Source organism: Phacochoerus africanus, chromosome 2 (assembly GCF_016906955.1).
Source record: "Phacochoerus africanus isolate WHEZ1 chromosome 2, ROS_Pafr_v1, whole genome shotgun sequence".
Taxonomy (NCBI): Eukaryota; Metazoa; Chordata; class Mammalia; order Artiodactyla; family Suidae; genus Phacochoerus; species Phacochoerus africanus.
The window spans coordinates 71,070,722-71,096,786 of record NC_062545.1 but is presented as its reverse complement, the minus strand read 5'-3'; the positions used below and the strand labels follow the sequence as shown (position 1 = coordinate 71,096,786).

Genomic DNA, 26,065 nt, shown 5'->3' with positions numbered 1-26,065 from the left:
GGCTCCACCTACCAGGGGGCAGGCATCAGCCCCTCCCATCAGGAAGCCTACAGCAAGCCTCCATAACCGACCTCAGCCACAAGGGGGGCAGACACCAGAAGGAAGAGAGGCTACAACTCTATCATCTGTAAAAAGGTCACCACTCCAAAAAGCTATAACAATGAAAAGACAGAGAACTATAACTCAGATGAGGGAGAAAGGAAAAACCCCAGAAAATCAGCTGAGCAATGAGGAGATTCTCAGCCTCCAGGAGAAAGATTTTAGACTGTTGATGCTGAGGATGATGCAAGACATTGGAAAAAAACTGGAGGCAAAGATGGATAAATTACAGGAAACACTGACCAAAGAGATACAAGATATAAAACTTAAACAAGAAAAGATGCGAAATACAATAACTGAAATAAAAAGTTCACTAGAAGCAGCTAACAGCAGAATACAGGAGGCAGGAGAATGAATAAGCGAGGTGGAGGACCGATTAGTAGAAATTACGGATGCGGAACAGAAAAGAGAAGAAAGATTGAAAACAAATGAAGAGAGTCTCAGAGAACTCTGGGACAACGTTAAATGCACAAACATCCATATTATAGGGGTACCAGAAGGAGGACAGAGAGAGAAGGGGACAAAAAAAATATTCCAAGAGATAATAGCCAAAAACTTCCCTAACATGGGAAAGGAATCACTCACACAAATCCAGGAAGCACAACGAGTACCATATAAAATAAACCCAAGGAGGAACACACCAAGACACATATTAATCCAATTGACCAAAATTAAAGACAAAGAGAAAATCTTGAAAGCAGCTAGGGAAAAGAAACAAGTAACATACAAGGGAACCCCAATAAGGTTATTGGCAGATTTCTCAGCTGAAACTCTGCAGGGCAGAAGGGAGTGGCATGATATACTTAACATGATGAAAGGAAACAACCTCCAACCAAGATTACTCTACCCAGCAATGCTCTCATTTAGATTTGAAGGAGAAATAAAAACCTTCAAGATAAGCAAAAGCTGAGAGAATTCAGCAACACTAAACCAGCCTTACAACAAATACTAAAGGAACTTCTCTAGGCAGAAAAGAACAAGAGAAAAAGGAAAGAAAAAAGAGCAACAAAAACAAATCCAAAGCAATTAATAAAATGGCAATAAGAACATACACATCAGGAGTTCCTGTTGTGGCGCAGTGGTTAACGAATCCGACTGGGAACCATGAGGTTGCGGGTTCGGTCCCTGCCCTTGCTCAATGGGTTAACGATCCGGTGTTGCCATGAGCTGTGGTGTAGGTCGCAGACGAGGCTCGGATCCCGAGTTGCTGTGGCTCTGGCGTTGGCTGGCGGCTACAGCTCCGATTGGACCCCTAGCCTTGGAACCTCCATAGGCCACGGGAGCGGCTCAAGAAATAGCAAAAAGACAAAAAAAAAAAAAAGAACATACACATCAATAATTACCTTAAATGTTAATGGACTAAATGCCCCAACCAAAAGACATAGACTGGCTGAATGGATACAAAAACAAGACCCATGTATGATGCTGTCTTCAAGAGATCCACTTTCTTCAAGAGACCCACTTCACTTCTAGGGACACATACAAATTGAAAGTGAGAGGATGGAAGAAAATATTTCATGCAAATGGGGATCAAAAGAAAGCTGTAGTAGCAATATTCATATCAGACAAAATAGACTTTAAAATGAAGACTATTTTAAGGGACAAAGAAGGTCATTACATAATGATCAAAGGATCATTGCAAGAAGAAGACATAACAATTTTAAATATCTATGCACCCAACATAGGTTCACCACAATATATAAGACAAATGCTAACAACCTTAAAAGGACAAATCGACAATAACACAATAATAGTGGGGGATTTTAACACCCCACTTACAGCAATGGACAGATCATCCAGACAGAAATCAATAAGGAAACACAGGCCGTGAATGAAGCATTAAACCAGATGGACTTAATAGATATTTATAGGACATTTCATCCAAAAGCAACAGAATACACATTCTTCCCAAGTGCACATGGAACATTCTCTAAAATTGATCACATCCTGGGCTACAAATCCAACCTTGGTAAGTTCAAGAAAATTGAAATCATATCAAGCATCTTTTCCAACCACAATGCTATACGATTAGAAATCAACAAGAAAAAAACTGCAAAAAACACAAACACGTGGAGACTAAACAACATGCTACTAAACAACCAATGGATCACTGAAGAAATCAAAGAGGAAATTAAAAAATACCTAGCAGCAAATGACAGCGAAGATACGACACTCCAAAACCTATGGGATGCAGCAAAAGCCATTCTAAGAGAAAAGTTTATAGCAATACGAAACAAGAAAAACTCAAATAAACAAGCTAACTTTACATCTAAAGCAGCTCGAGAGAGAAGAACAGACAAGACCTAAAGTTAGTAGAAGGAAAGAAATCATAAAGATCAGAGCAGAAATCAACGAAATAGAAACAAAGAAAACCATAGAAAAGATCAATGAAACGAAAAGCTGGTTCTTTGAAAAGATCAACAAAATTGATAAACCCTTAGCCAGACTTATCAAGAAAAAGAGAGGACTCAAATCAATAAAATGAGAAATGAAAAAGGAGAAGTAACAACGACATCACAGAAATACAAAGGATCATAAGAGACTACTACATGCATCTATATGCCAATAAAACAGAAAACTTAGAAGAAATGGACACATTCTTAGAAAAGTACGATCTTCTAAGACTAAACCAAGACAAAATAGAAATGATGAATGGACCAATCACAAGTACTGATTAACAAACTTCCAACAAACAAAAGTCCAGGACCAGATGGCTTCACAGGTGAATTTTATCAAACATTTGGAGAAGGGCTAACACCTACCCTTCTGAAACTATTTCAAAAAATTGCAGAGGAAGGGATACTCCCCAACTCATTCTATGAGGCCACCATCAATCACCCTGATACCAAAACCAGACAAAGATACCACAAAAAAAGAAAACTACAGGCCAATTTCACTAATGAACATCGATGCAAAAATCCTCAACAAAATACTAGCAACTGAATCCAACAATACATTAAAAGGATTATACATCACGATCAAGTGGGATTTATCCCAGGGATACAAGGATTCTTCAATATCCGCAAATCCATCAGTGTGATACACTACATTAACCAACTGAAAAATAAAAACCATATGATCCTCTCAGTAGACGTGGAAAAAGCCTTTGACACCCATTAAAAAAAAAAAAGGATAACTCTGTCAGAGATCAGAGAGAGTTCTAATGGTGCCTCTCGGGGTCCTTGAGCCATCCTGTTGTATTAATACATTTTTTTATTTAACATACAGTAGCTGATGTCACATGATTTGGAGTTAGAGACACAGAATATGCAACTTTTGAACAATCTTTTTCCTCTCAAAAGAACTTACTTCTGACTACCATTAACTGTAGTCTTTTTTTTTTTTTTTTTTTTGGCTGTGCCTATGGCATGGGGAAGTTTCCTGGCCAAGGATCCAACCTGTGCCATAGCAGTGACAATGCTGTTTTTTGACCACAAGATTACCAGGGAACTCCTGTCCTTTTGTAAGGTGCTTTAAAGGAAAGCGTATACCTTTTTTTTTTTTTTTTTTTTTTTTTAGGGCTGCACCTGTGGCATATGGAGGTTCCCAGGCTAGGGGGTAAAACCGGAGCTGTAACTGCCAGCAACACAGGATCTGAGCCACGTCTGGGACCAACACCACAGCTCATGGCAATGCCAGACCCTTAACCCACTGAGCAAGGCCAGGGATCAAACCCTCGTCCTCATGGATGCTAATTGGGTTTGTTAACATTGAGCCATGATGGGAACTCCATGTATTCCTTCTTTGTTAGATGAGTGTTCCTCACATTGTCCTGATGATACTTGTAGTTGAATGTTTTGGATCTTCTATCTCCCTACCCATCTTTTCCTCCTAGCTCTATCAGTTGCAGAAAGGTGTTACAAATCTACCACTGTTGATCCTGGGACTTATAATTCTGCCAAGTGCAGATTTATTTTCAGTCTATGTTATTAGGTATAAATTCAAGGACTATTATAAACTTCTTGGTGACTCTTTGGCTCTAACAAGGTTTTTTTTTTTTTTTTTTAAGGGCCGCACTTGCGGCATTTGGAAGTTCCCAGGCGAGGGGTCCAATAGGAGCTGTCTATGCCACAGCCACAGCAATGCCAGATCCGACACCGTTCTTCAACCTCCACTATAGCTCATGGCAACACCAGTCCTTAACCCACTGAGCGAGGCCAGGTATTAAACCTGCTTCCTCATGGATAGTAGTCGGATTCGTTACCACTGAGCCACAACGGGAACCCCGATTCTGAAAATGTTTTTGTTTTAGAGTTTATTTTGGTGATATTAATATTGTTTGTGTTGGTTCTTTTATTTTTCTGCTTGACGGGTGTTTTGGATAAGATTAACCTTTGCAGGGGAAGAAGAATTTTCCTCTTTTTCATTCTACGTTCTTTGGTTGGTCTAATGCTTAATTTTGTATAAGATAAATTAATAGCAGAAAAGCAAATTTTCTGTACTTACCGAAACCCCTTAAAAATATGCGACCTAAGGGTAAGTCTGACAATTTAGGCTTATATGCCATCCTGAGCTAAGGAATGGGATGGGGGCTTGCAGCTTAAAGGGAAGGGGAGTAATTTGTAGGAAGATAGGAAGAGCAGAAGTTTGGTAATTAGATGTTTGCCCTGCCATACCTATAGGTCATTCAGATAAAACATCTTTTCTGGAAATAGTTCTCTTTCTGAGCCAGGCCCCCCATGTAAATTCTTTTAGGAGGCGTTCCTACTGTGATGCAATGGGTTAAGTATCTGACTGCTGCTGTGGAGGCTCAGGTTTGATTCCCCCACCCAGCACAGTGGGTTAAGGATCCAGTGTTGCCTTAGCTGTGGCATAGTTTGCTGTTGAGGCTCGGATTCAGTTCTTGGCCTAGGAACTTCCATATGCCATGGGTGCAGCCTTCAGAAAAAAAAAATAAATAAAAATTTAAAAAATGAATTCTTTTAGGTAGTTGAGGGAGAGGTCAAAGTTTTTCTTGAATCTTCTGGGTCCTAACTGCCTACAGCTCCAAACAATTCTCATGCCAAAATAGCACATTTTGGGGCAAACTATTCTTTTCTCCTTCACATTTAAATCAGTGAACTTAAAGCAGATTTCCTTCCACAGTGAGGTTGAGCTTCATCCAATAATTTGAAGGACAAAATAGAATAAAAAGACCGGCAAGAGGAAATTCTTCAGCATACTGCTTTCAGAATTTATCTGCTCTGTCCATTATTTTGGGTGTCCAGCCTGCTGGCCCACACTGAATATTTTGAAGTAGACAGCCAACGTAATCACATGAACCAATTCCTTGTGATAAATCTCTTTTTATATACATGTATGTATGTCTACACATACACATATACACACACATCCTATTGATTCTGTTTCTCTGAAGAACCCTGACCAGTACATAACACTATCAGATTTTTTTGTTAATATATATTAGATATATCTTCTTTCCCCATGTCCTTGTGGAAATGGTAGTCTCTTGGAAAGAGTAAATTGTTGTTTTCACTTTTCATCTAATCTGAGATTTCTGTTTTTTAACCACAGTTTACTCTGTTTATATCATCTCTGAGTATGGCCAAGGATGTATTTGGAGTTATTTCTACCAACTTATTTTTGTTTTGTTGTTACCATGGTTGATCTTTGCTTTTTTTTCCCCTGCTCTCTTCCTTTTATTGAATTGTTTTCTTCTTTTAAATGGAGAAATTTAAGCAAGCTTGGGTATCTCTAATAAAATCAATTTTAAGGAAGAAAATACATCCAGAAATAGGAAAAAAAAAGGTAAAGCTCAGAAAAAAGAAAGTTAAAGCTGGGTCACAGAAATCACAGAATAATCTGGATTATTATGAGTGAAAACCTCTGTGCTGTTTTTTTGTTTGTTTGTTTTTCGGCTGCACCTGCTGCATGTGGGAGTTCCCTGGACAAGGGACTGAACCAGCCCTTCAGTTGCCACTTTTGCCACAGCTGTGGTAATGCTGGATCCTTAACCTGCTGCACCACAGGGGAACTTCCCAAAGCTCTATAGTATAATTTATGATACAAAATATCCTTTTAAAGCTTTCATTTGATATTCTTGGTGTTGGCTTCCAAAGGGCAAATGAGAATCTTCAATTCTTCAGCTGTGATATATGAAGTTACTTGGGGAGTTGCCTTGTGGTGCAGCAGGTTAGTGATCTGACATTGTCACTGCTGTGGCATAGGTTGGATCCTGACCCAGGAACTTCTGCATGCTTTGGGCAAGGCCAAAGGGGAAAAAAAAGCTATTTAGTTTATTTTCCTCATGGGCAGCTTCCTTCTTGTAATAAACTGCCATGTCCAATATGGTAGCCACTGGGCACATGTGGCTATTTAAATTAAATTAATTAACTATAGTAATTACACTTAAGTACATATATAAAATCTAGTTGCATGAGTCACATTTCAAGCTCTAGGTAGCCCCATTTGATTAGTGGCTGCTCTTCTAGAGAGTGCAGATTATAAAACATTTCTGTCATTGTAGAAAGTTCTATTGGACAGAATGTGATAAGCCTATGGTGGTATCACAGTTTCATACACCTTGGAGCAGAGCTATTTCAGAGACTGCATCAGGTTGCAAAATTTAGAAGTGACAATCTACAGCAGCATTCTGTAACATTCTTCCAACATCTTCTGTTCCTGTGGTGAATAGTGACCAGCACAGGGAGTGATGCTCACCACGGTTATTGGGGGTTCTTGCTCTGCACGTAAACTCCAGGCTTGGTGCCCACAGGACATGGAAAAGATTTACATGGAACAACAGCTTAAGGAATAGCAGTGATAGCAGAGGCTGAGAAGCTAACTTCTGTATAGCAGTGGGGACTTTCTGAATGGTATGGGGAAGCCAGGAAAGGCTTTCTAGGTAAAGACAGGTAGCAAAGGGTTGGAAATGGCCTGACCCATAGTATTTGGCATTCTTTTGAAGTTTGAGAGTCTCCACCTTGCTGCTGGACTGGTTTAGGTTTTATCTGAACCAACTAGTTAGGAGGTCTACCCTGAGCTTGTTGCATCACTGGCACAAATGACAGATGATGCAAGTTGGAACTGGTTCAGGATGGCACTGGCAGGAAACACCCATGCCAGCCACCATCTGCCCCTAGTATCCTGGAAGGGCAGGTGAGAGTCTCTTCTTCTGGGCCAGCCAATATATATCACCAGCATATATGTGCTCATTCACTGCAGGAACAGCTTTGTCTGAGAAAGACCAAACTCTTTGGTTCTCTCTTACTCCAGAATCATCTTGGCACTGGTTATATGTGAGAAGAGAAAATTCCTCCCTTTTCATTGTCAGTGGTGTTAGGTAGGCTCATAGTCACCTGGATTGGATTAATTCTTTCATGTTTCGGCTGCTTCAAATTTGCTTTTGCCTGGCTTGTGCTCAACTTGTGGGTAGAACTGACAAGTACGATTTTTCCCCACTGATTTCCTTATAATTCATTTCTTCCACACGTTGTTGGTATTGTCAAAGTGGTTTTGCTACTCACAAAATCAGTCTTTGGGTTTCCTACTGGGATCCGTCATCACCTTGACACTTGAGCATTGTACCAAATAAACTTAAATTTTCTTTCAGGGTGTCATCATCTATAACTTCCCCCAAGTTTCCATTTTGTGTCAGGTGTCCTAGTAAGTACAGGAATACAGGCACAAGACAGAGCGAGGCTTTGCCCTCAGGAAATCTCCCAACAGGGGGGACAAGTAATTAAGCTACGGTTACTTGCAATGAAGGGAAATGTGTATTCTGCGTTTGGATTTGTTTGACTTTATCATTCTTTAAATTTGACATATGGAAATACAATGTTTCAACAGTGCACGTATCTGGAAAAAAAACTGCCAAAACTGTAATGACTGCTAATAGATTTAAGAACAAATGTGCAACCCCCCAATTGGCTGTACAGGGGGAGTGACAGAATTGAACGGAGTTGTTCTACAGCTGTGCGCAGCAGGTATGGGAACACCCAAGACTCCTCTCCAGGAACTTGCGGGTACGCCCAGTACGAGTATGGCTTCGCCGCGGCGGTGTGTGCATGGCAGGGGCGAGGAGCCACGGGCGCACCCAGAGTGGCTCCGCCCCTAGCGCGGGGCTCCGCCGGCTCGGAACTACGGTTCCCAGAAGGCTGCGCGACGCCAGAAGGGAAGCGGCGGCGGCTGCAGGAAGGGCGCGAGCCGTGGCTACGCGGCCGGTGTCCCTTCGGTGGTCTGTCCGACTGCCTCCGGCCCCCTGACGGAGGACGCGGCCCCGAGGTGCCCCCGAAGCCCTGGCCGCTGGCGGGGGAGATCTGGCGTCTCAGCCCGCAGGACTGGCTCGAGGCGAGATGTAGGGCGCTGGGCGCGGAGGCCGCGGGCGCGGCAGGGGGAGCGCGGAGGGCGCGCCGAGGATGGAGAGAGCGATGGAGCAGCTCAACCGCTTGACGCGCTCTCTGCGCCGCGCGCGCACCGTGGAGCTGCCAGACGGTGAGCTGGTAGCCGGGTAGGGGGTGCTGGGGGCGGGGCTCGGCGAGGTCGGGTGGGAGAACTCGGCGATAGCTGAGCAAACGCCCACACACACTTTCCTTGGCAGGGAGGGGCGGGGCGGGGCTGGGAACCCCGGCCACCCCTCGCCCGCAGCTCCCGCCGGGAGCAGTTGGGAGTTTGCAGGAGGGGCACGGGCCGGGAGGGTCCGGGTCCTGCTGCTGAAAGAACGAGATCAGACAAAATCTCCCCAGAGTATGGATTAGGGGTTTTGGCATAGGAGCAGAACTATCGCCGGGATGGCGGAGACCCGGATTCAGAAAACATTACCCTTGTGGGTCATTTTACAGTCGCTGGCTGCTGGGGATAGAGAGATGCTCCCGGAAAGTATTGTTTTACTTTAAAAGGCTGATAGGGAATTAAGCAGTCTTTTAAAATTAGAGTACTATTGTATTTTGACAATGGACAGGTAAATAAAAGGGTGTCAAATATCGAATGTGTACTTGAGGTACTGTGTGTTTATATGCATATATACTTTTCTTTAACAAGCATGTTTGCCTTAATCATTTATTTATCAGACAGGTGGGGGCTGGGGAGCTTCTACAAAGAGGAGGAAGGCATGATCCCTGTAGTTTAGGAACTTTTGTTCGGGGTGCCAGGGTTGCTTCAGGACAAAACACTGGCAATGAAAGAGGTGGGAAAGAAAGCCGTTTTATTAGCAGCCTCATGAATTCAGAGGGTTAAGTGGCAGTGGGAGATGGCAGTGCTGCCTCTAAGAAGCTTTTGATTGTGTACCCGAGTGAGAGTAGGGGTAGGGGTTATGGCTGGTGATTTTTTAAAAAAAATGCATTGTATTAGTTTATTTTATATCATTTTCCCCGAAACTTTCTTGGAATGGCTACTGTGAGGTGGTTTGTAGGTTAGGAAAGAACACCTTGGCAGAGAGTCATCCCAGAAATGTGGGACTGGGGACTTTGGAGATAATTTTCTTGAAGAAAAATTTCCTTGCTCTCTACCTAGGATTCAGAACAGGATGATTTGTGGTGACCGTTTTCTCAAAAAGAATTTTGCACTTGGTATATTGCTAGTGCAAAGTACTAGACTGAAGATAATCCTGAGTTTAGTAACAAGACTTTCAGCTTCAACTTTTTCTTTCCCTGTTTTCTTTACCCCCCCCCCCCTCCTCCCGCCAGCCATGCCTGCGGTATGCAGAACTTTCCAATGCAGGAATCCAACCCACATTACAGCAGCTACCCAAGCCATAGCAGTGACAACGCCCAGTCAGCCTGCTGTGCCACCAGAAAACTGCTCACTTTAGAGTCCATTTCTTAGTGCTGCTCTAACTCATTTTCCACATTCAAATTAAAGATGTCAGTTGGTGAGGAAGACTGCATATATAGTTTTATTGATATGGCAATTTGTATTGCTTAGTTTAAATCCTAATTTTTTTAAAAAATGTGATTTAGAAAACTTTGTTTCCTGGTTTTAAAAGTAATTTATTTTTACTGCAGAAAATTTTGAAAAGAAAGAAAAAAAATCTTTTATTTCGTACTCATTAGTAAACAATGTTAGTATTTTATTTCCTTCTATTATTATTTCTTTCTCTTCCTCTACCAAGTTAAAGTCATACTGCATATAGTCTTTTGCTTTCAGAAAACATACACTTTTTTTATATCTTTAAATATTCTTGATGATTTTGAGGGTTTCATTGGATAACCTGTAGCAAACATTGAACCTAATTTTTGTTTTTATAATAGATTTTATGAAGAACAGCTTTGTACATTTTAAAATCTTAGTCTGCCTGTATAAATATTTCCTTAGGCTTATTACATAGAAGAATATAGATAAAATTGTATCAACATTTTTAAGGCTCTGTGTTGTTAACGTCTCAACTCTTTAGATATTTCCAACAAAAAGAGTCCATGGAAACTAGAGTAATTAAAAGTAGGAGTTCCCATCATGGCTCAGCAGACACGAATCCACAAGTATCCATTAGATGCGGATTTGATTCCTGGCCTTGCTCAGTGGGTTAAGGATCCAGTGTTGCTTTGAGCTGTGGTGTAGATTGCAGACGTGGCTCTGATCCTCCATTGCTGTGGCTGTGGTGTATGCTGGCAGCTGTAGCTCCGATTTGACTCCTAGCCTGGGAACTTCCATATGCTGAGGTGTGGCCCTAAAAAACAAAAAAATAAAAAATAAAACTTTTCCCTGGTTCCTTACATTTGTTTTTATTTGACTTTATGAATTTGCTCATCTTTTTCTTTTTAGTTATTTTTTATTAATAGCTGCATTCGAGGCACATGGAAGTCCTAAGCCAGGGATTGAATCTGAGCCATAGCTGGAGTTGCGACAGTGCTGGATCCTTTACCCCACTGCATGGGGCAGGGCATCAAACCTGTGACTCCCCTGCCACCCAAGCTGCTGCAGTCAGATTCTCAACCCATGTTGCCACAGTGGGAACTCCTGCTCATCTTGTTCTTTTAATTTATCTTTGTCTCTTAAGTTCTGATGAATCCTTTTTCAGTTCTCTGAGATTGGCTCTTTCAAATGTGTGTGTGTTATATTCCGAACATAATAATCTAGACTGTTGTGTTTCAATTTTAAGAGCCAAGCAGAAATTCTGAGATCTAAATTTAGGAAATAATCGGATGTTTATCTTGGCCTGTTAGAATTCAGCGATTAATAAACATTTGATTTGAACAAATTATAAAGGTTGGAAAGTTTTTAGTCAGCTTTCACTCAAAAATTATCTTTTCTCTTGTACAGTATTCCTGCTAAGTAATGGAGTACAGGTGATTGAGCCATCCTAGGCAGGACTAATATAGGAATATTCTTGTGAGCGAGGAAGTGAAGGGAAAGCAATTATTTTAGGAATATAGATTCTCAGTTGACTTTAAGGATTAAAAAAATCTTTGAATATAGATTCTCAGTTCTTTTGTTTTATATTGTTCAGTTATGTGGAAAAATAAAACTACTGCATTTACGGTGACTGCAGTTTGCCTAATAAAACAATAGAACTTGAGCTCATTTGAACATATATTTGACTGATGATTAGTTTTTTTTTTTAAATTGCTACCATTTTGTGGTTTCAAGAGAAATTGTGTTTAGCCTAATGAATCAGAGCTTCCTGTTCTTTAAGGTTTTTCTTGTAGTTTTTAAGTTCCGAACCTGTTAATAAAAATAACCAACATACCTGATAACATGAGAAATTAAGCTTTTCTCATCACTCTGAAAACTTATTTATTTATTTTTTTTGTCTTTTTAGGGCGGCACCCGAGGCATATGGAGCTTCCCAGGCTAGGGGTCCAATCTGAGCTACAGCTGCCAGCCTACACCACAGCTCAGGCAACAATGGATCCTTAACCCACTGAGAGAGGCCAGGGATCTAACCTGCAACCTCATGGTTCCTTGTCAGATTCGTTTCCACTGCGCCATGATGGGAACTCCTTACTCTGAAAGCTTTTATTGTATACCTTGTTTTCAAGGCCTCTTCATGAGTGTGGAGAAGAAAGTGCCTGACAACAAATTTTAATCATTTCTTTCTTAGTACAGTATTTTCAGGATAGTCTCCTTTCGGCATCATAATTGTGGTTATATTTGTGTCTTCATACCTTTTAGTATTTGTGAACTATATATATATATATTTTTATAAGGTTAGGTGTGACTTAAAAGGTAAGATCTACATCTAAATTTTATCTAAGTAAATACCCTGTAAGTAAAATCCATGTGAACCTTATGATGCTCACTTAAAATTGTGTACTATCTTGATTTCTGAGTTTAAATTCATAAATAAGGATATTTCCTGTTTATGACTTTGCTTTATTATGGAATGACTTAATTGAAATTGTCTTGGTTTCCAAGTTCAGATTTTAATTGGGGCATGTATTACATGAGAGGTAAAGAATGTTGCCATGATGAGGTAGGCTTAGTGCAGTGTTTTTAAACTCTACTGGTGACTCACTAGTAGTTAATGAGAATAATTTAGTGGTTGTAGTCAGCATTTTGAAAAATGAGATAGAATAAAATTGTAGACCTTTTGGTTACTATATATAGTGTATACTGGGTACACTGTAAGATTTTTATTGTGAGGGCTCTGGAATCAGCCAGCTTTGGATTCCAGTTTAGGCACTTAATGCCACGTCACAGCTTGTACTTTGCTTAGCTTCAGCCTTTTCATTTCTAAAAAGGGGGTAATGATAGTACCTGCTTCATAAGGTTGCGTGAGTTGTTTGTGTATTTTGGAGATTAAGGTCTTGTCTGTCATGTTCACAACTATTTTCTCCCATTTTGTAGGTTCCCCCCCCCCCTTTTTTTTGTGGTTTCCTTTGCTGTGCAAAAGCATTTAAGTTTGATTAGATACCATTTGTTTATTTTTGTTTTTATTTCTATTGCCTTGGGAGACTGATCTAAGAAAGCCTTTGCGTGATTTATGTCAGAGAATGTTTTGCCTGTGTTCCTTCTGGGAATCTTATGGTGTCATGTCTTATGTTTAAGTCTTTAAGCCATTTTGAATTTTTTTTTTTTTTTTTTGCCATGCCTGTGGCATGTGGAAATTCATGGGCCAAAAATTGAACCTACTCCACAGCAGTGACTTGAGCAGCTGCAGTGACATCGTTGGATTTTTTAATCTGCTGTGCCACAAGGGAACTGTCTTGAGTTTATTTCTGTTGCATTGTGTGAGGGTGTGTTCTCATTTCATTGATTTACATGCACCAACTTTCCCAGCACTGCTTTTCAAAGAGGCTGTCTTTTTCCTGTTTTATATTCTTGCCTCCTTTGTTGAAGATTAGTTAACTATAGGCGTCTGGGTTTATTTCTGGGCTCTCTGTTCTGTTCCATTGATCTGTATGTCTATTTTTGTACTGATACCACACTGTTTTGATTACTGTAGCTTTGTAGTATTGTCTGAAGTCTAGGAGAGTTATGTCTCCTACTTTGTTGATTTTTTTCCTCAGGATTTCTTTGGCAATTCTGGGGCTTATATGGTTCCATGTAAGTTTTAGGATTATTTGTTTTAGTTTTGTGAAGAATGTCATGGGTAATTTGATAGGGATCCAATTAAATCTGTAGATTGCTTTAGGTAATATGGCCACTTTAACAGTATTAATTCTTCAAATCCAAGAGCGTGGGTTATCGTTCCATTTCTTTGAATCCTCTCTCATTTCCTTTATTAACGTTTTATAGTTCTCAGCATGTAAGTATTTCACCTCTTTGGTTAGGTTTATTCCTAGGTATTTATTTTTTGCTGCAATTTAAAAAGATACTGTTTTTTTTAACATTCTTTTTGTGATATTTCATTCTTAGTGTACACAAATGCAATTAATTTCTGAATTTTAATATTGTATCCTACTGTTTTGCTGAATTCATTTATCATATCTAGTCATTTTTGTGTGGGGGCCTTAGGGTTTTCTATATATAGTATCATGTCATCTGCATATAGTGACAGTTTTACATCTTTCCTTCCAATTTGGATACCTTTTATTTTTCTTGTCTGATTGCTATGTCTAGGACTTCTAATACTATGTTGAATAGAAGTGATGAGAGTGGGCATCCTTGTTTGAGATTTTAGCAGGAAGGCTTTCAGCTTTTCTAGGTTATTATATTGGCTGTGGGTTTGCCATAAATGGATTTTTTGTTGAAATATGGTCCCTCTAAAACCATTCTGGTAAGAGTTTTTATCATGAATAGATGTTGAATTTTGTCAACTGCTTTTTCTATATCTGTTGAGATGATCATGTGGTTTTTGACTTTTCTTTTGTTAATGTGTATTACAGTGATTGATTTGCATATGTTGAGCCATCCTTGTGAACTTGGAATGAATCCAAGTTGGTCGTGGTGTGTGATCTTTTTAATGTGTGGTTGGATCTATATTCATCAAAGATATTGGCCTATAATTTTCTTTTTGGTAGTATCTTTGGTTTTGGTATTAGAGTGATGGTGGCTTCATAGAATGTCTTTGGGAATGTTTCCTCTTCTTCAGCCAAAAGACTGAAGAGTTTGAGAAGGATTGGTGTAAATTCTTTGTATGCTTGGTAGAATTTGCCTGTGAAGCCATCTGCTACACTTTTGTAGCAATTTTTTTTTTTAAATTCTGTTTCACTTCTAGTGATTGTTCTGTTCACATTTATCTATTTCTTCTTGATTCAGTTTTGTTGGGCTGTGTGTTTCTAGGACGTTGTCCACTTCTGGGTTTTCAACTTTGTTGTCATATAACTGTTCATAGTATTCTCTTATGATTTTTTTGTATTTCTACTCCATCAGTTGAGATTTCTTCTTTTTCATTTCTTATTTATTTTTTTTATTTTTTTGTTTGAGTTCTCTCTCTTGGTGAGCCTGGGCAGAAGTTTGTCAATTTTGTTTATCCTTTTGAATAACAAGCTCTTGGTTTTATTGATTTTATTTTTCTATTTTTTAAATCTCTATTTTATTTCCTTTCTGGTCTTTATGATGTCCTTCCTTCTACTGTTTCATTTGTTATTCTTTTTCTAATTCTCTTAGGTGGTAGGTAAGGTGGTTTATTTGAGATTTTTCTTGTCTTTTTTTGAGGAAGTCCTGTGTCACTATGAACTTCTAAGAATTGCTTTTGCTGCATCCTATAGATTTTGTGTAGTGGTGTTTTCATTGTTGTTTGTCTCAAGATGAAAATAACTTCTTTGTTGGAGTTCTGTCGTGGCTCAGTGGTTAGCGAATCTGACTAGGAACCGTGAGGTTGCAGGTTCGATCCCTGGCCTTGCTCAGTGGGTTAAGGATCTGGCATTGCTGTGAGCTGTGGTGTAGGTCGCAGACGCGGCTTGGATCCCACGTTGCTGTGGCTCTGGCGTAGGCTGGTGGCTACAGCTCCAATTTGATCCCTAGCCTTGGAACCTCCATATGCTGTGGGAGTGGCCCAAGAAATGGCAAAAAGACAAGAAAAAAAAACAAACAAAAAAACTTACTTGTTGACCCATTGGTTATTAGTAGCATGTTGTTTAGTCTCTATGTAGTCAATTATTTTTCATTTCTTTTCCTGTGCTTTCCAGTTTCATGCCATTGTGGTCAGAAAAGATTCTTGAAATAATTTTTATACTCTTAACTTTGTTGAGGTTAGTTTGTGCCCTGGTATGTGGTCAGTCCTAGGGAATTTTCTGTTTTGCACCTGAATGTATATTCTATTTTTTTTTTGAATGTAATGTCCTGAAGATATCAATTAAGTCTAACTCTTCTATTGTATCATTTACGATCTCTGTTGCCTTGTTGCTTTTCTGTCTAGAAGATCTGTCCATTGATGTGAGTGGGGTGTTAAATTGTCCTATTATTGTATTCCCATCAGTTTCTCCTTTTATGTCTGTTAGTATTTGTTGTATGTATTTGGGTGCTCCTTTATCAGATGCATGTGTGTTGAGTGTAATTTACTCTTTTTGAATTGATCCTTTTATCATTAAATAATGTCCTTCTTTTTCTTTATGGCCTCTGTTTTAAAGTCATTTTGTCTTACATGAGTAGAGTGACTCCCTCTTTCTTGTCATTTCTGTTAGCATGAATTACCATTTTCCATCCCCTCACTTTCAGTTTATGTGTGTCCTTTGCCCTAAGGTGGGTCTCTTGTAGGCAGCATATTGTGGGCTCTTGTTTTTTAATCAGTCTGCCACTCTGTTTTTTGTAGCATTCAGTCCATTGCTATTTAAGGTAATTATTGATAGATATGTGTTTATTGCCATTTTAAAGCTTGCTTTCTGGTTGATTCTATGTTTCTTCTTTGTTCCTGTTTCTTTTTGTGGTTTGATGATTTCCTTTCCTTTTATATCATGCTTGTGTTATTTTCTTTTTGGCTTTTGTGAATCTTTTTTTTTTTTTGCTTTTTTTTTGGCCATGCCTGCAGGATGTGGAAGTTCCTGGGACAGGGATGAAACCCACACAACAGCTGTAACCAGGGCCATAGTGATGACAGCACCCCATCCTTAACCACTGAGCCACGAGGGAACTCCTGTTGGTTGTTTTTGATTTGTGGTTGCCCTGTTTTTCAAGTATGTTAACCCTTTCCTATCTGCTTGCTTTAGATTAATATTCATACAGGCTCAAGCACATTCTAAAAAAAAGTCTATATTTTCTTACTCTCCTTCCAGACATTTTGATTTTGATGTCCTTTTTTATATCTTCATGTTTATCCTTTTGCTGTCCCTTGTGTTTATCATCACTTTCTTAAATAGGTTTTTTTTTTCTTTTTGATCAATATGTTGGTTAATTTAAGGGATTACTTTCCAATTGTGATTTCTTCCTATATCTCCTTGCTTCTTTTCTATTTAGAGGCGATCTTTCAGTATTTCTTTTAGGATAGATTTGTTGTATTCTTTCAGTTTTTCTTATCTGAGAAATTCATTTTTTCTCCTCGTAAGTGATAATCTTACTGCGTAGAGTATTCTAAGTTGCAGATTTTTCCCTTTCAGAAAAAATCCCTTTTGGCCTGCAGCGTTTCTGCAGAGAAATCTACTGATACCCATAAGGGGGTTTCCTGGTAATTAACTCTTTTTCTCTTGCTACTTTTAGAATCCTCTCTTTAACTTTTACCTTTTTTTTGTCTTTTTAGGGCCACACCAGAGGCATATGGAAGTACCCAGGCTAGGGGTCTAATTGCAGCTATGGCTGCCAGCCTATGCCACAGCCACAGCAACATGGGATCCGAGCCACATCTGTGACCTACACCAGAACTCACCATGATGCCAGATCCTTAACCCACTGAGCGAGGCCAGGGTGCAAACCTGCGTCCTCATGGATACTAGTTAGGTTTGTTACCACTGAGCCACAACAGGAACTACTAACTTTTGCCATTTTTGTAATAATATGTCTTGGTGTATGTCTGTTTGGGTTCATTTTGTTTGGGACCCTCTGTGCTTCCTAAGTCTGGATATCTGTTTCCTTCTTCTTCTTCTTTTTTTTTTAAAGGGCTACACCTGGGGCATGTAGAGGTTCCCAGGCTAGGGGTCTAATTGGAGCTACAGTTGCCGGCCTACACCACAGTCACAGCAATGCAGGATGCAAGCCACTTCTGCAGCCTACACCACTGTTCACGGGAATGCTGGATCCTTAACCCACTGAGTGAGGCCAGGGATTGAACCCGCAGCCTCATGGATCCTAGTTGGGTTCATTAACCGCTGTGCCATGAAGGGAACTCCTCTGTTTCCTTCTTTCGATTGGAAAGTTTTCAACCATAATTTCTTCAAATACATTTTCAATCTCCTTTTTCTTGTCTTTCTGGAATCCCTGTTTTGTGTAGATTGGCGTATGTTATATTATTCCACAGATCTCTTACGTTGCTTCCACTTTTTAAAAATTTGGCTGTCTGCTGTTCCAGGTTGTGTGATTTCCATTTCTGTCTTCTATGGTGATTTCTATCTTCCAAGTCACTTATTCGTTCCTCTCATTATTTCACTCTGCTGTTCCTTGCCCACCTCTGGAGGCTGAGATGGCAGCAGAGGCTTGTATCTGCCCTCATAGCCCACACAAGCGGAGCCCTGCTACCTGAGAACCCATGCGTTCAGAGAAGTTCTTATGGTGGTCCCGCCCTCCTCCTCTCATGCTCCCCAACAATGGTGCCTTGCTTCTCAGGGGGGGCCCCCAGCCTAATCCCATGCAGCCCCCTCAGCTGTTTCCACATAGTCAATCCTAGTCTTCTCTCCAGGTCTGACTTTCTGAAGCTGAAGCTTCAGCACCCAGATCCCACTTGCCCCAGGTGAGCATCACAGCCTGGGATGCCCTGGGTGGTGGCAGTGACCTTCTGTGTGGCTTTCTCTCTGCTTTACCCTCCTGAGAGCAGTTCCTATGCTCTTTCTTTGAGGCTTTGAGGTACTCCCTTTTCCCCAGTGATAGCCTCTCCTCCCAACGTGTGGAAACCTTTTCTCTCTAATAGTTCCCTCCCAGGGGTGCTGATCCTGTCCTGATTCCTTTTTCTCTGTTCTTGCTCTCTCTCTCTCTCTCTCTCATTTTTTTCCTTTTGTCTTACCCAGTTATGTGGAGATTTTCTTGCCCTTTGAAAATATGAGGTCTTTTGCCAGCATTTAGTAAATGTTCTGTGAGTATCTTTCTACATGTAGATTGTTGTGGTTTTTTTTTTTTTGGATGTATTTGTGGGAGAAGGTGAGCTCTATGTCCTACTCCTCTACTGTCTTGATATGTAAACCAAGAATCTTTTCATGATAACAGTTCCCCTGCCTTTTCTTTTCTTTTCTGAAGCATTTTAGTTTTAAATAATTTTAGACTTAAAGAAAAGTTGCATAGTGGTGTTCCCATACATCTTTCTCCCAGCTTCCCCTTATGTTCAAGTCTTATGCAACCAAAGTAAAATTATCAAAAGTAAGGAATTAATATTGGTGTAATACTTCTAATGCATTACAGACTTTAACAGGATTTCATTAGTTTTCCCAGTAATTTTTTTTTTTCTGATTTTAGGATCCAGTCCTGTGTATATCACATTTCATTTCGTTGCCCTGTTTCCTTAGCTTCCCCTGAACTGTGATAGTTCTTCAGTTTTTCCTTGTCTGTAATTGTTTTCAGACATCTTAAGGGAACTGATCAAGTATTTCGTGGAATTCCCCTTACTTGTGTTTTTCTGATGTTTTCTCATGAGTAGATTAAAGTTACGGATTTTGGCAAGTGTACTACAAAAGTCATGTGCCCTTCTAAGTGGATTGCTATATGATATCAACATGTATAATTTTTGGTGATGTTATCTTTTATCAGATGATTAAGGTGAGGTCTTCTGGGTTCTCCACTGTAAATTCGCTATATTTCCTTTGTAATCAATACTTGGGAGAGATACTTTGATACTATGCAAATATTCTTTTTTTCAAACTTTAACTCATTAATTTTAGCATTGCTATTATGTTTTTAAGGACTAAATTGAACTTCTCAGGGTTTCTTATCTGTAAATAACTTATTAAAAACATAAACCTCTAGAATGCATTGAATTGAGAAGTGGCTGTTAGTAATACATAAAAGTGAATTTAAACAGTAGCTGAAATTTGTGCTCAAGTATAAAATCATGGGTGATGTTGACTTTTAACTTTTTCTTTTGGATCGTATTTCTATGAGTTTATTCTATAAAAGATAATAAATGGAATGTGAATTAAGTAATAAGTAAAAGTGAAACATTAATGTTGTTTCATAAAAGCCTCTAAAATAATTTCTTTCTCTTTCTCTCTCTCTCTCTTTTTTTTTGTCTTTTTGTCTTTTCAGGGTCGCACTCACAGCATATGGAGGTTCCCAGGCTAGGGGTCCAGTCAGAGCTACAGCTGCCAGCCTATGCCAGAGCCTCAGCAACACCAGATCCGAGCCACATCTGTGACTTACACCACAGCTCATGACATTGCTGGATCCTTAACCCACTGAGCAAGACCAGGGATCGAACCCGCAACCTCATGGTTCCTAGTCAGATTTGTTTCTGCTGCGTCACAATGGGAACTCCTAAAATAATTTCTCTTGTTATAATATTGACAAGAAGTAGTATATATATTTAATGTTTTAAAATTATTTTAACATATATATCTTTGCTATTCATATATACTTAAAAATCCTTCCAAGTACATGTTAAATATGATAAAACAAAGTTGATACACTATTCTGGAAGAAAAAGAAATTTCAGTTGTTAAAGCTACATAAAATATTAGGTCTCTAATTTTCCCCCCAAATCAAAGCGCTTTTCTGATGGTATAGAGGAGATGAGCATTAGAGGAGATAGGGAATTCTGCATTATTGCAAATTTTGCAGTACCTCAGGTGTTTTGCCCTATCCATTCTTCCACCTCTTTTCCTAGGTTTTTATTTAGAATTAAGAAAACTCTAAAGTAGTCATAATTACCACCTTTTGGAAAAAGTAGGAGATAAATTAATTCTTTCTTTTTTTTTTAATACTTAGATAATGAAACTGCTGTTTATACATTAATGCCTATGGTTATGGCTGATCAACACAGGTGAGTGCTTGTTTCACATATTTACACTTTTTGAGAATATAAATTTACCTAAATGTTGTATACAAATGCATATATGTACACACAAAGATGCACACAGTTTGGACATAGATGTTGTCCTGGGGCAAGTTATTTAATTCTGTTATAATTTTCTATGTGTGAAATAGGAAGAAGGATTTCCTAAAATCTATATCAACTGTAAAATTATATTGTAAGAGATTTTCTGAATGGTTAATCAGGAGCTCCCATTGTGGCTCAGCAGGTTAAGAATCTGACTAATACTCGTGAGGATGCAGGTTCAATCCCTGGCTTTACTTAGTAGGTTAAGGATCCCTCGTTACCATGAGCTGTGGTATATGTTGCAAATGTGGCTTGGATCCCACATTGCTGTGGTTGTGGTGTAGGCCAGCGGCTGCAGCTCTGATTCTAGCCCTAGTCTAGGAACTTACATATGCTGTGGGTGTGGCCCTGAAAAGTTGAAAAAAAAAAAAATCAAATATTAAGACAAGTATTTGCTTGGTCATTGACAGTGAAAAAAACGTGATGGATTCTGTTAGATGTTACTACTGATATTTATAGCAAAACATTTAAGGCTGATGGAAAAACTTACTCCCTAATATTCTACTATTTTGATGGTTTTTTTTTTTTTTTTTTGTCTGTACCTGCCGCATGCAGAAGTTCCCAGGCTAAGATAGAATCTGTGCCATAGCTGTAATCAAAGCCACAGCAGTGACAGTGCTGGATCTTTAACCTGCTGAGCCACAGGAGAATTCCGTTGATGTTCTTTTTATTGGTGTAGTGTTGGCACTTTTTTACAGGGCATGTGTGAGTTACGGTTATTTATCTGGCTGTGTGATGAGGTGTTTATACTTGTAATAGCTCTGATGTGGTTAGTCATTGGGTAACTTGTTATTAGGAGAAAGTAAAGAGACAATGTATTTTGAAGCAAGTTCAAAATATAAGTGATTTTTTTTTTCTGTTTTAAACTTCCTGTCTGGTATAATTAAAACATATTTTTGCCTGATTTTTCTTAATTTGGCGAAAATTAATATAGATAGGCTCAGCTTTCTGCAAGGGGAGCAGCCAGCCCTACTCTGTTTCTCAAGAGCTTTCTGCAAGGGGAGCAGCCAGCCCTACTCTGTTTCTCAAGAGCTTAGATGTCCTCAGAGCAGGTGACATAGTCAGAGTGGCAAACAAGGAACTCTTTAGCACCAGTTTATAGGTGAGGGCATATGGTTTTTGACTGATGCTGTGCTGGCTGCTGTGCTGTGCTTAGAGAGTAGTGCCTTGTTTTTTTGGCTGATGTGGGACAGAACCCTTTGAATAATTGTTAAGACTAACTAAAGAACTTTTAACTTGAGTTATGTTTTTAAAAACTTTTTTTTAAACATTGACTCATAATTTTCTTTTGGCATAGGTCTGTTTCTGAACTACTATCAAATTCAAAGTTTGATGTCAATTACGCATTTGGACGTGTGAAAAGAAGCTTGCTTCACATTGCAGCAAAGTAAGACTAAAGATATTTTGGAGTTAATGCTGATCTAGAGTAATGATCAGTAAGCATCGAATCAGTGTGTTCCACAGTAGTTATAGCGAGAGATGAGAACACTGAGAGGTTCTTTATTTTGTTGAAGGCATAGTGCACTATATGCTTGTGTTCTTTCTCTAGATAAATTGTTCATCTTGGGATTGGACTCAAGTCTTATATCTCCTGTTTTAGCATGTTTGAGATCAGAGTAGAGGAGGTTGGGTGCAGGGATTATCATTCCTGGATGTTCTCAAGAGGGTACATTCACCAAAATTTTCCTTTTATCCTACCAATATGAAATTCTTTATGCTGACTACACATGAAATTATTGGCTTTATATTTTTCACTTAGGTGTGAGAATGATTTTTATTTATAACCTTCCAGTGTGTAACCAGTTTTTTGATATCTTGACACCTTTCAGGATTGATTTTTCAATATAAATTTGGCTTCCGGAAAGCCAAAAGTTAAGAGTACTATATGGTTTCTTTTATGTGCTAACACTTTATTTTGCTTTGTTTGAATTTCTCAAATAATTCATAGATTGTAAGAATGTACCGTCTTGAAAATAGGGGATATTTACTATCTGTGTAGGGTGAAATGGACCCCCAAAATAATGTGTTTAGTAGAGCTTTTTGTTTTTTAATTAAGCTACATCAACTGTAAGTGTATCTGAACTGTTTTTTAATATTGTTTTAGTTGTGGATCAGTGTATCTGAACTGCTAAGTGTATCTGAATTGTTTTTTAATATTGTTTTAGTTGTGGATCAGTGGAATGCTTGGTTCTGCTTTTAAAGAAAGGAGCAAATCCTAATTATCAAGATATTTCAGGCTGTACACCCCTTCATTTGGCAGCTAGAAATGGGTAAATATTTTTTCTTACATAATTTAAGTTGTGTTTTCAGTTATGACGAAGAGTATTCAAAGCACTCTGATTTGGTGATTTTTTTCCCTCAATATTTGCCTTGGGAAGAGGGTCTTAGATTATTATGTTCAACTTTTAAATAACTATAATATTTAATATTTTCTTAGGCTGCTTATGAATTTTTTCTTCTTGAAAATATGTTTGTTAAAGTTTATTTTTACTTATAATGACATAATTATCACCTCTTTGTTTGTGTCCTTTTTAGCTTCATCTACCTGCATGACTTATTTTCCAAATTGCTTGTTTAATTTTATTAATGCACTTAAAGATAGCGTAAATATGTTATACCCAGTTTATTTATAATTATTTGTGAATGAGCCGTACTAATTCATTGTGTGCTATTTTTTTTTTTTTTTTGTCTTTTTGCCATTTCTAGGGCCGCTCCTGTGGCATATGGAGTTTCCCAGGCTAGGGGTCTAATTGAGCTGTAGCCACTGGCCTACGCCAGAGCCACAGCAAGTTGGGATCCGAGCCACGTCTGCAACCTACACCACAGCTCATGGCAACGCCAGATCCTTAACCCACTGAGCAAGGCCAGGGACCGAACCCGCAACCTCATGGTTCCTAGTCGGATTCGTTAACCAGTGCGCCACGACGGGGACTCCCATTGTGTGCTATTTTAAACCCTACTATACTTTTTGTGGTTTCTCCTTTTTTTTCAAGAATTTCAGGTATCACATTTTACTGTCTGCATTTGAAATATTTTGCACTTCTTAAAATTCTTTTGGCTTGAGACCAAAATGGTTGAAGTTATGTTTAAAATGAAAATAAGTAGTGTTTGATTAAGGGCTTGAGGAACTTAAACACTTCTTTTTTTTTTTTTTTTAAATGGCTGTACTCACAGCATATTGAAGTTCCCAGGCCAGGAATTGAATCTGAGCTGCAGCTGTGACCTATGCCATAGCTTGGGCGACACTGGATCCTTTAACCCACTGTGCCTCTGCAGTGACCCAAGGCGCTACAGTCAGATTCTTAACCCATTGCGCCACAGCGGGAATCCCCTTATACACTAAGTATTTTTTGAATGCTAGAAAACTTTTCCATGAAAGAATATTCCTCTGTGTTTCTTCTTTTGATTACTTTTGAAAATATTTTTGTTGTCTATTTTGACCTGGGATTCTAAGTAGTTAAGGTGGCTGCCTAAGTGAGATGGATATGGGGCTAAAATTATCCCTGTATCAGTATGAAGCCAATTTTTTTCATATAGGGATTTAAAGTGGAACCAGAAAGATAGGAACCATAGTGATGTCTAGCTTGATAGGGGAGAGGCACAGTCCTTTGACTCTGTCTGGTTGGTCCTGTTTCCTGATTGAGCAGTGAACCAGTTTAGTTGTCCACTGTTGTAAGAGGTAAAGTGCTGATTAAACTGCTGCTTTTAAAATAATTGGCCACATTAAGTGAGTTGTAGCTTGTCACACCCAAGGTCATAAAGTAAATCATTCATTCCCTTGCTGAATTGGCCTCAGATCTAGATAGGTGTTGGTAGTATAGTGACAAAGCTCTTTGAGAAAGGTATACATAGAAAACTATCTCAGTTCACTGTCTCAGCAACTGTAAATGAAAGGACAGATTGGTGCACAGCAGGGATAAAATGCTACCATTGTGGTAGTCATTTAGGAGACCATAGCTTTTTTTTTTTTCCCTCCAGCTTTGTTAAGGTGTAATTGACAAAGTTATAATATACTTAAAGTGTACATCATGATGATTTGATCTATACATGGTGAAAAAATTTCTCCCATCTAGTTAATCATCATATCCATCATTTCACCTTTTTTTTTTTTTTTCTGGTGAGACATTCAAGTTGGAGATCATTACTTTTTTTTTTTTTTTTGGTCTTTTTGTTTTTTTAGGACCACACCTGCGGCATGTGGAGGTTCCCAGGCTAGGGATCAAATCAGAGCTGTAGCTGCCGGTCTACACCACAGCCACAGCAGCACCAGATCCAAGCCGAGTCTGCGACCTATACCACAGCTCACGGCAATGCCAGATCCTTAGCCCTCTTAGCAAGGCCAGGGATTGAACCTGCGTCTTCATGGATATTTGTCAGGTTAACCACTGAGCCATGACAGGAAATCCTAGATCATTACATTTTAAAGATAAAGAAATATGACAGATATTATCACATAATTTACCTGACAAGTCAGTGAAGATAAAAGGAGTAAGAAGAGTCTATAACCTTAACATAACATCTAACTTGGATGCTGTTCTATATCTATAAAGATTAGTTTTGATATTCAGTACCTATTTTGGTTTTTATTTATTGAATGGGTGCCTAGTATAACTTAGAGGTGCTCAATGAATGTTTGGAAAGTGATTTGATTACCTGTTGCTTCCTGTAGCTTTTGATGTTTTCTGAAATAGCTTTTTCCTGTAATTTCTCTTTGAGTTCAAATTTGTCTAGACTGAAGCAAAAGTCATAGGTGAATTCTGCCCCTTTTTTTCTGGTACATTTGACTTTGGGGTTTTTAATTTTTGTTCCCGTCTGTCATTGTCAGACTGGTGGGATATTTCTCGTGGCCTGCTCTTGCATTTCTCTCTTCACCGTCAGTGCTGGGTACCTCAGTACTGAATTGTATACTGGTCAGATTTGAAGCATTTTTCGTTTATTTTTTGGACTAGATTGTAAGCTCATAAAAGGCAGAGCTAATGTGTTAGTTAAAATTTTAGCTCCAATTCAATGTAAAATAGTGGGTTATTTAGTGGGTTGTTTGCATTTACTCAGGTTCTGGAAAGTAGCAATCATGATTTTAAGAAAAGAAGGATATACTTCTCTCATACTGCCCTGTATCTTTTGCAGTTCATTTTTTGGAGGGGGGAGCATTATGGGTTGCTGCTTTTCTTCAGTATCCTCTACCCTAAACACTTCTTTAGAACTGTTTACCTGGCACAGTCCTACCTAAGTGTTTATTTTGACAGTAGGCCAGTGATCCATGGCAGGCTTCTGAATAATTTGTAGGAATTCAGCAATGTGGGTACAGACACACACACAAACACAAACAAGCATAATTTAAATAATGTAATAATAATCATAGTAGGACTTTCTAGTCTTTTGTCTCTTGGTTGTGGAAGATTTATTTCCTAAGGTTTTCATAGCAATGTGTTCAATGAAGGAACTTTGTAAATGTTTGAATTTACAAGTTTACTTATC

The 26,065-nt window shown here is 38.9% G+C and overlaps 1 protein-coding gene across 2 annotated transcripts in view; it reads left to right on the top strand.

Annotated features, from left to right (window-relative positions):
• Positions 1-8,189: 8,189 nt before the first annotated feature.
• HACE1 (HECT domain and ankyrin repeat containing E3 ubiquitin protein ligase 1) overlaps positions 8,190-26,065 on the top strand; it is a 110,814-nt gene continuing 92,938 nt past the window's right edge. For both annotated transcript variants that reach the window (XM_047761646.1, XM_047761639.1), the window contains exons 1-4: positions 8,190-8,532; positions 20,416-20,470; positions 21,885-21,974; positions 22,753-22,857. In XM_047761646.1, the coding sequence (XP_047617602.1) occupies positions 8,457-8,532; positions 20,416-20,470; positions 21,885-21,974; positions 22,753-22,857 (326 nt within the window). In that variant the 5' untranslated portion in view covers positions 8,190-8,456. The remainder of the gene's footprint in view (positions 8,533-20,415; positions 20,471-21,884; positions 21,975-22,752; positions 22,858-26,065) is intronic.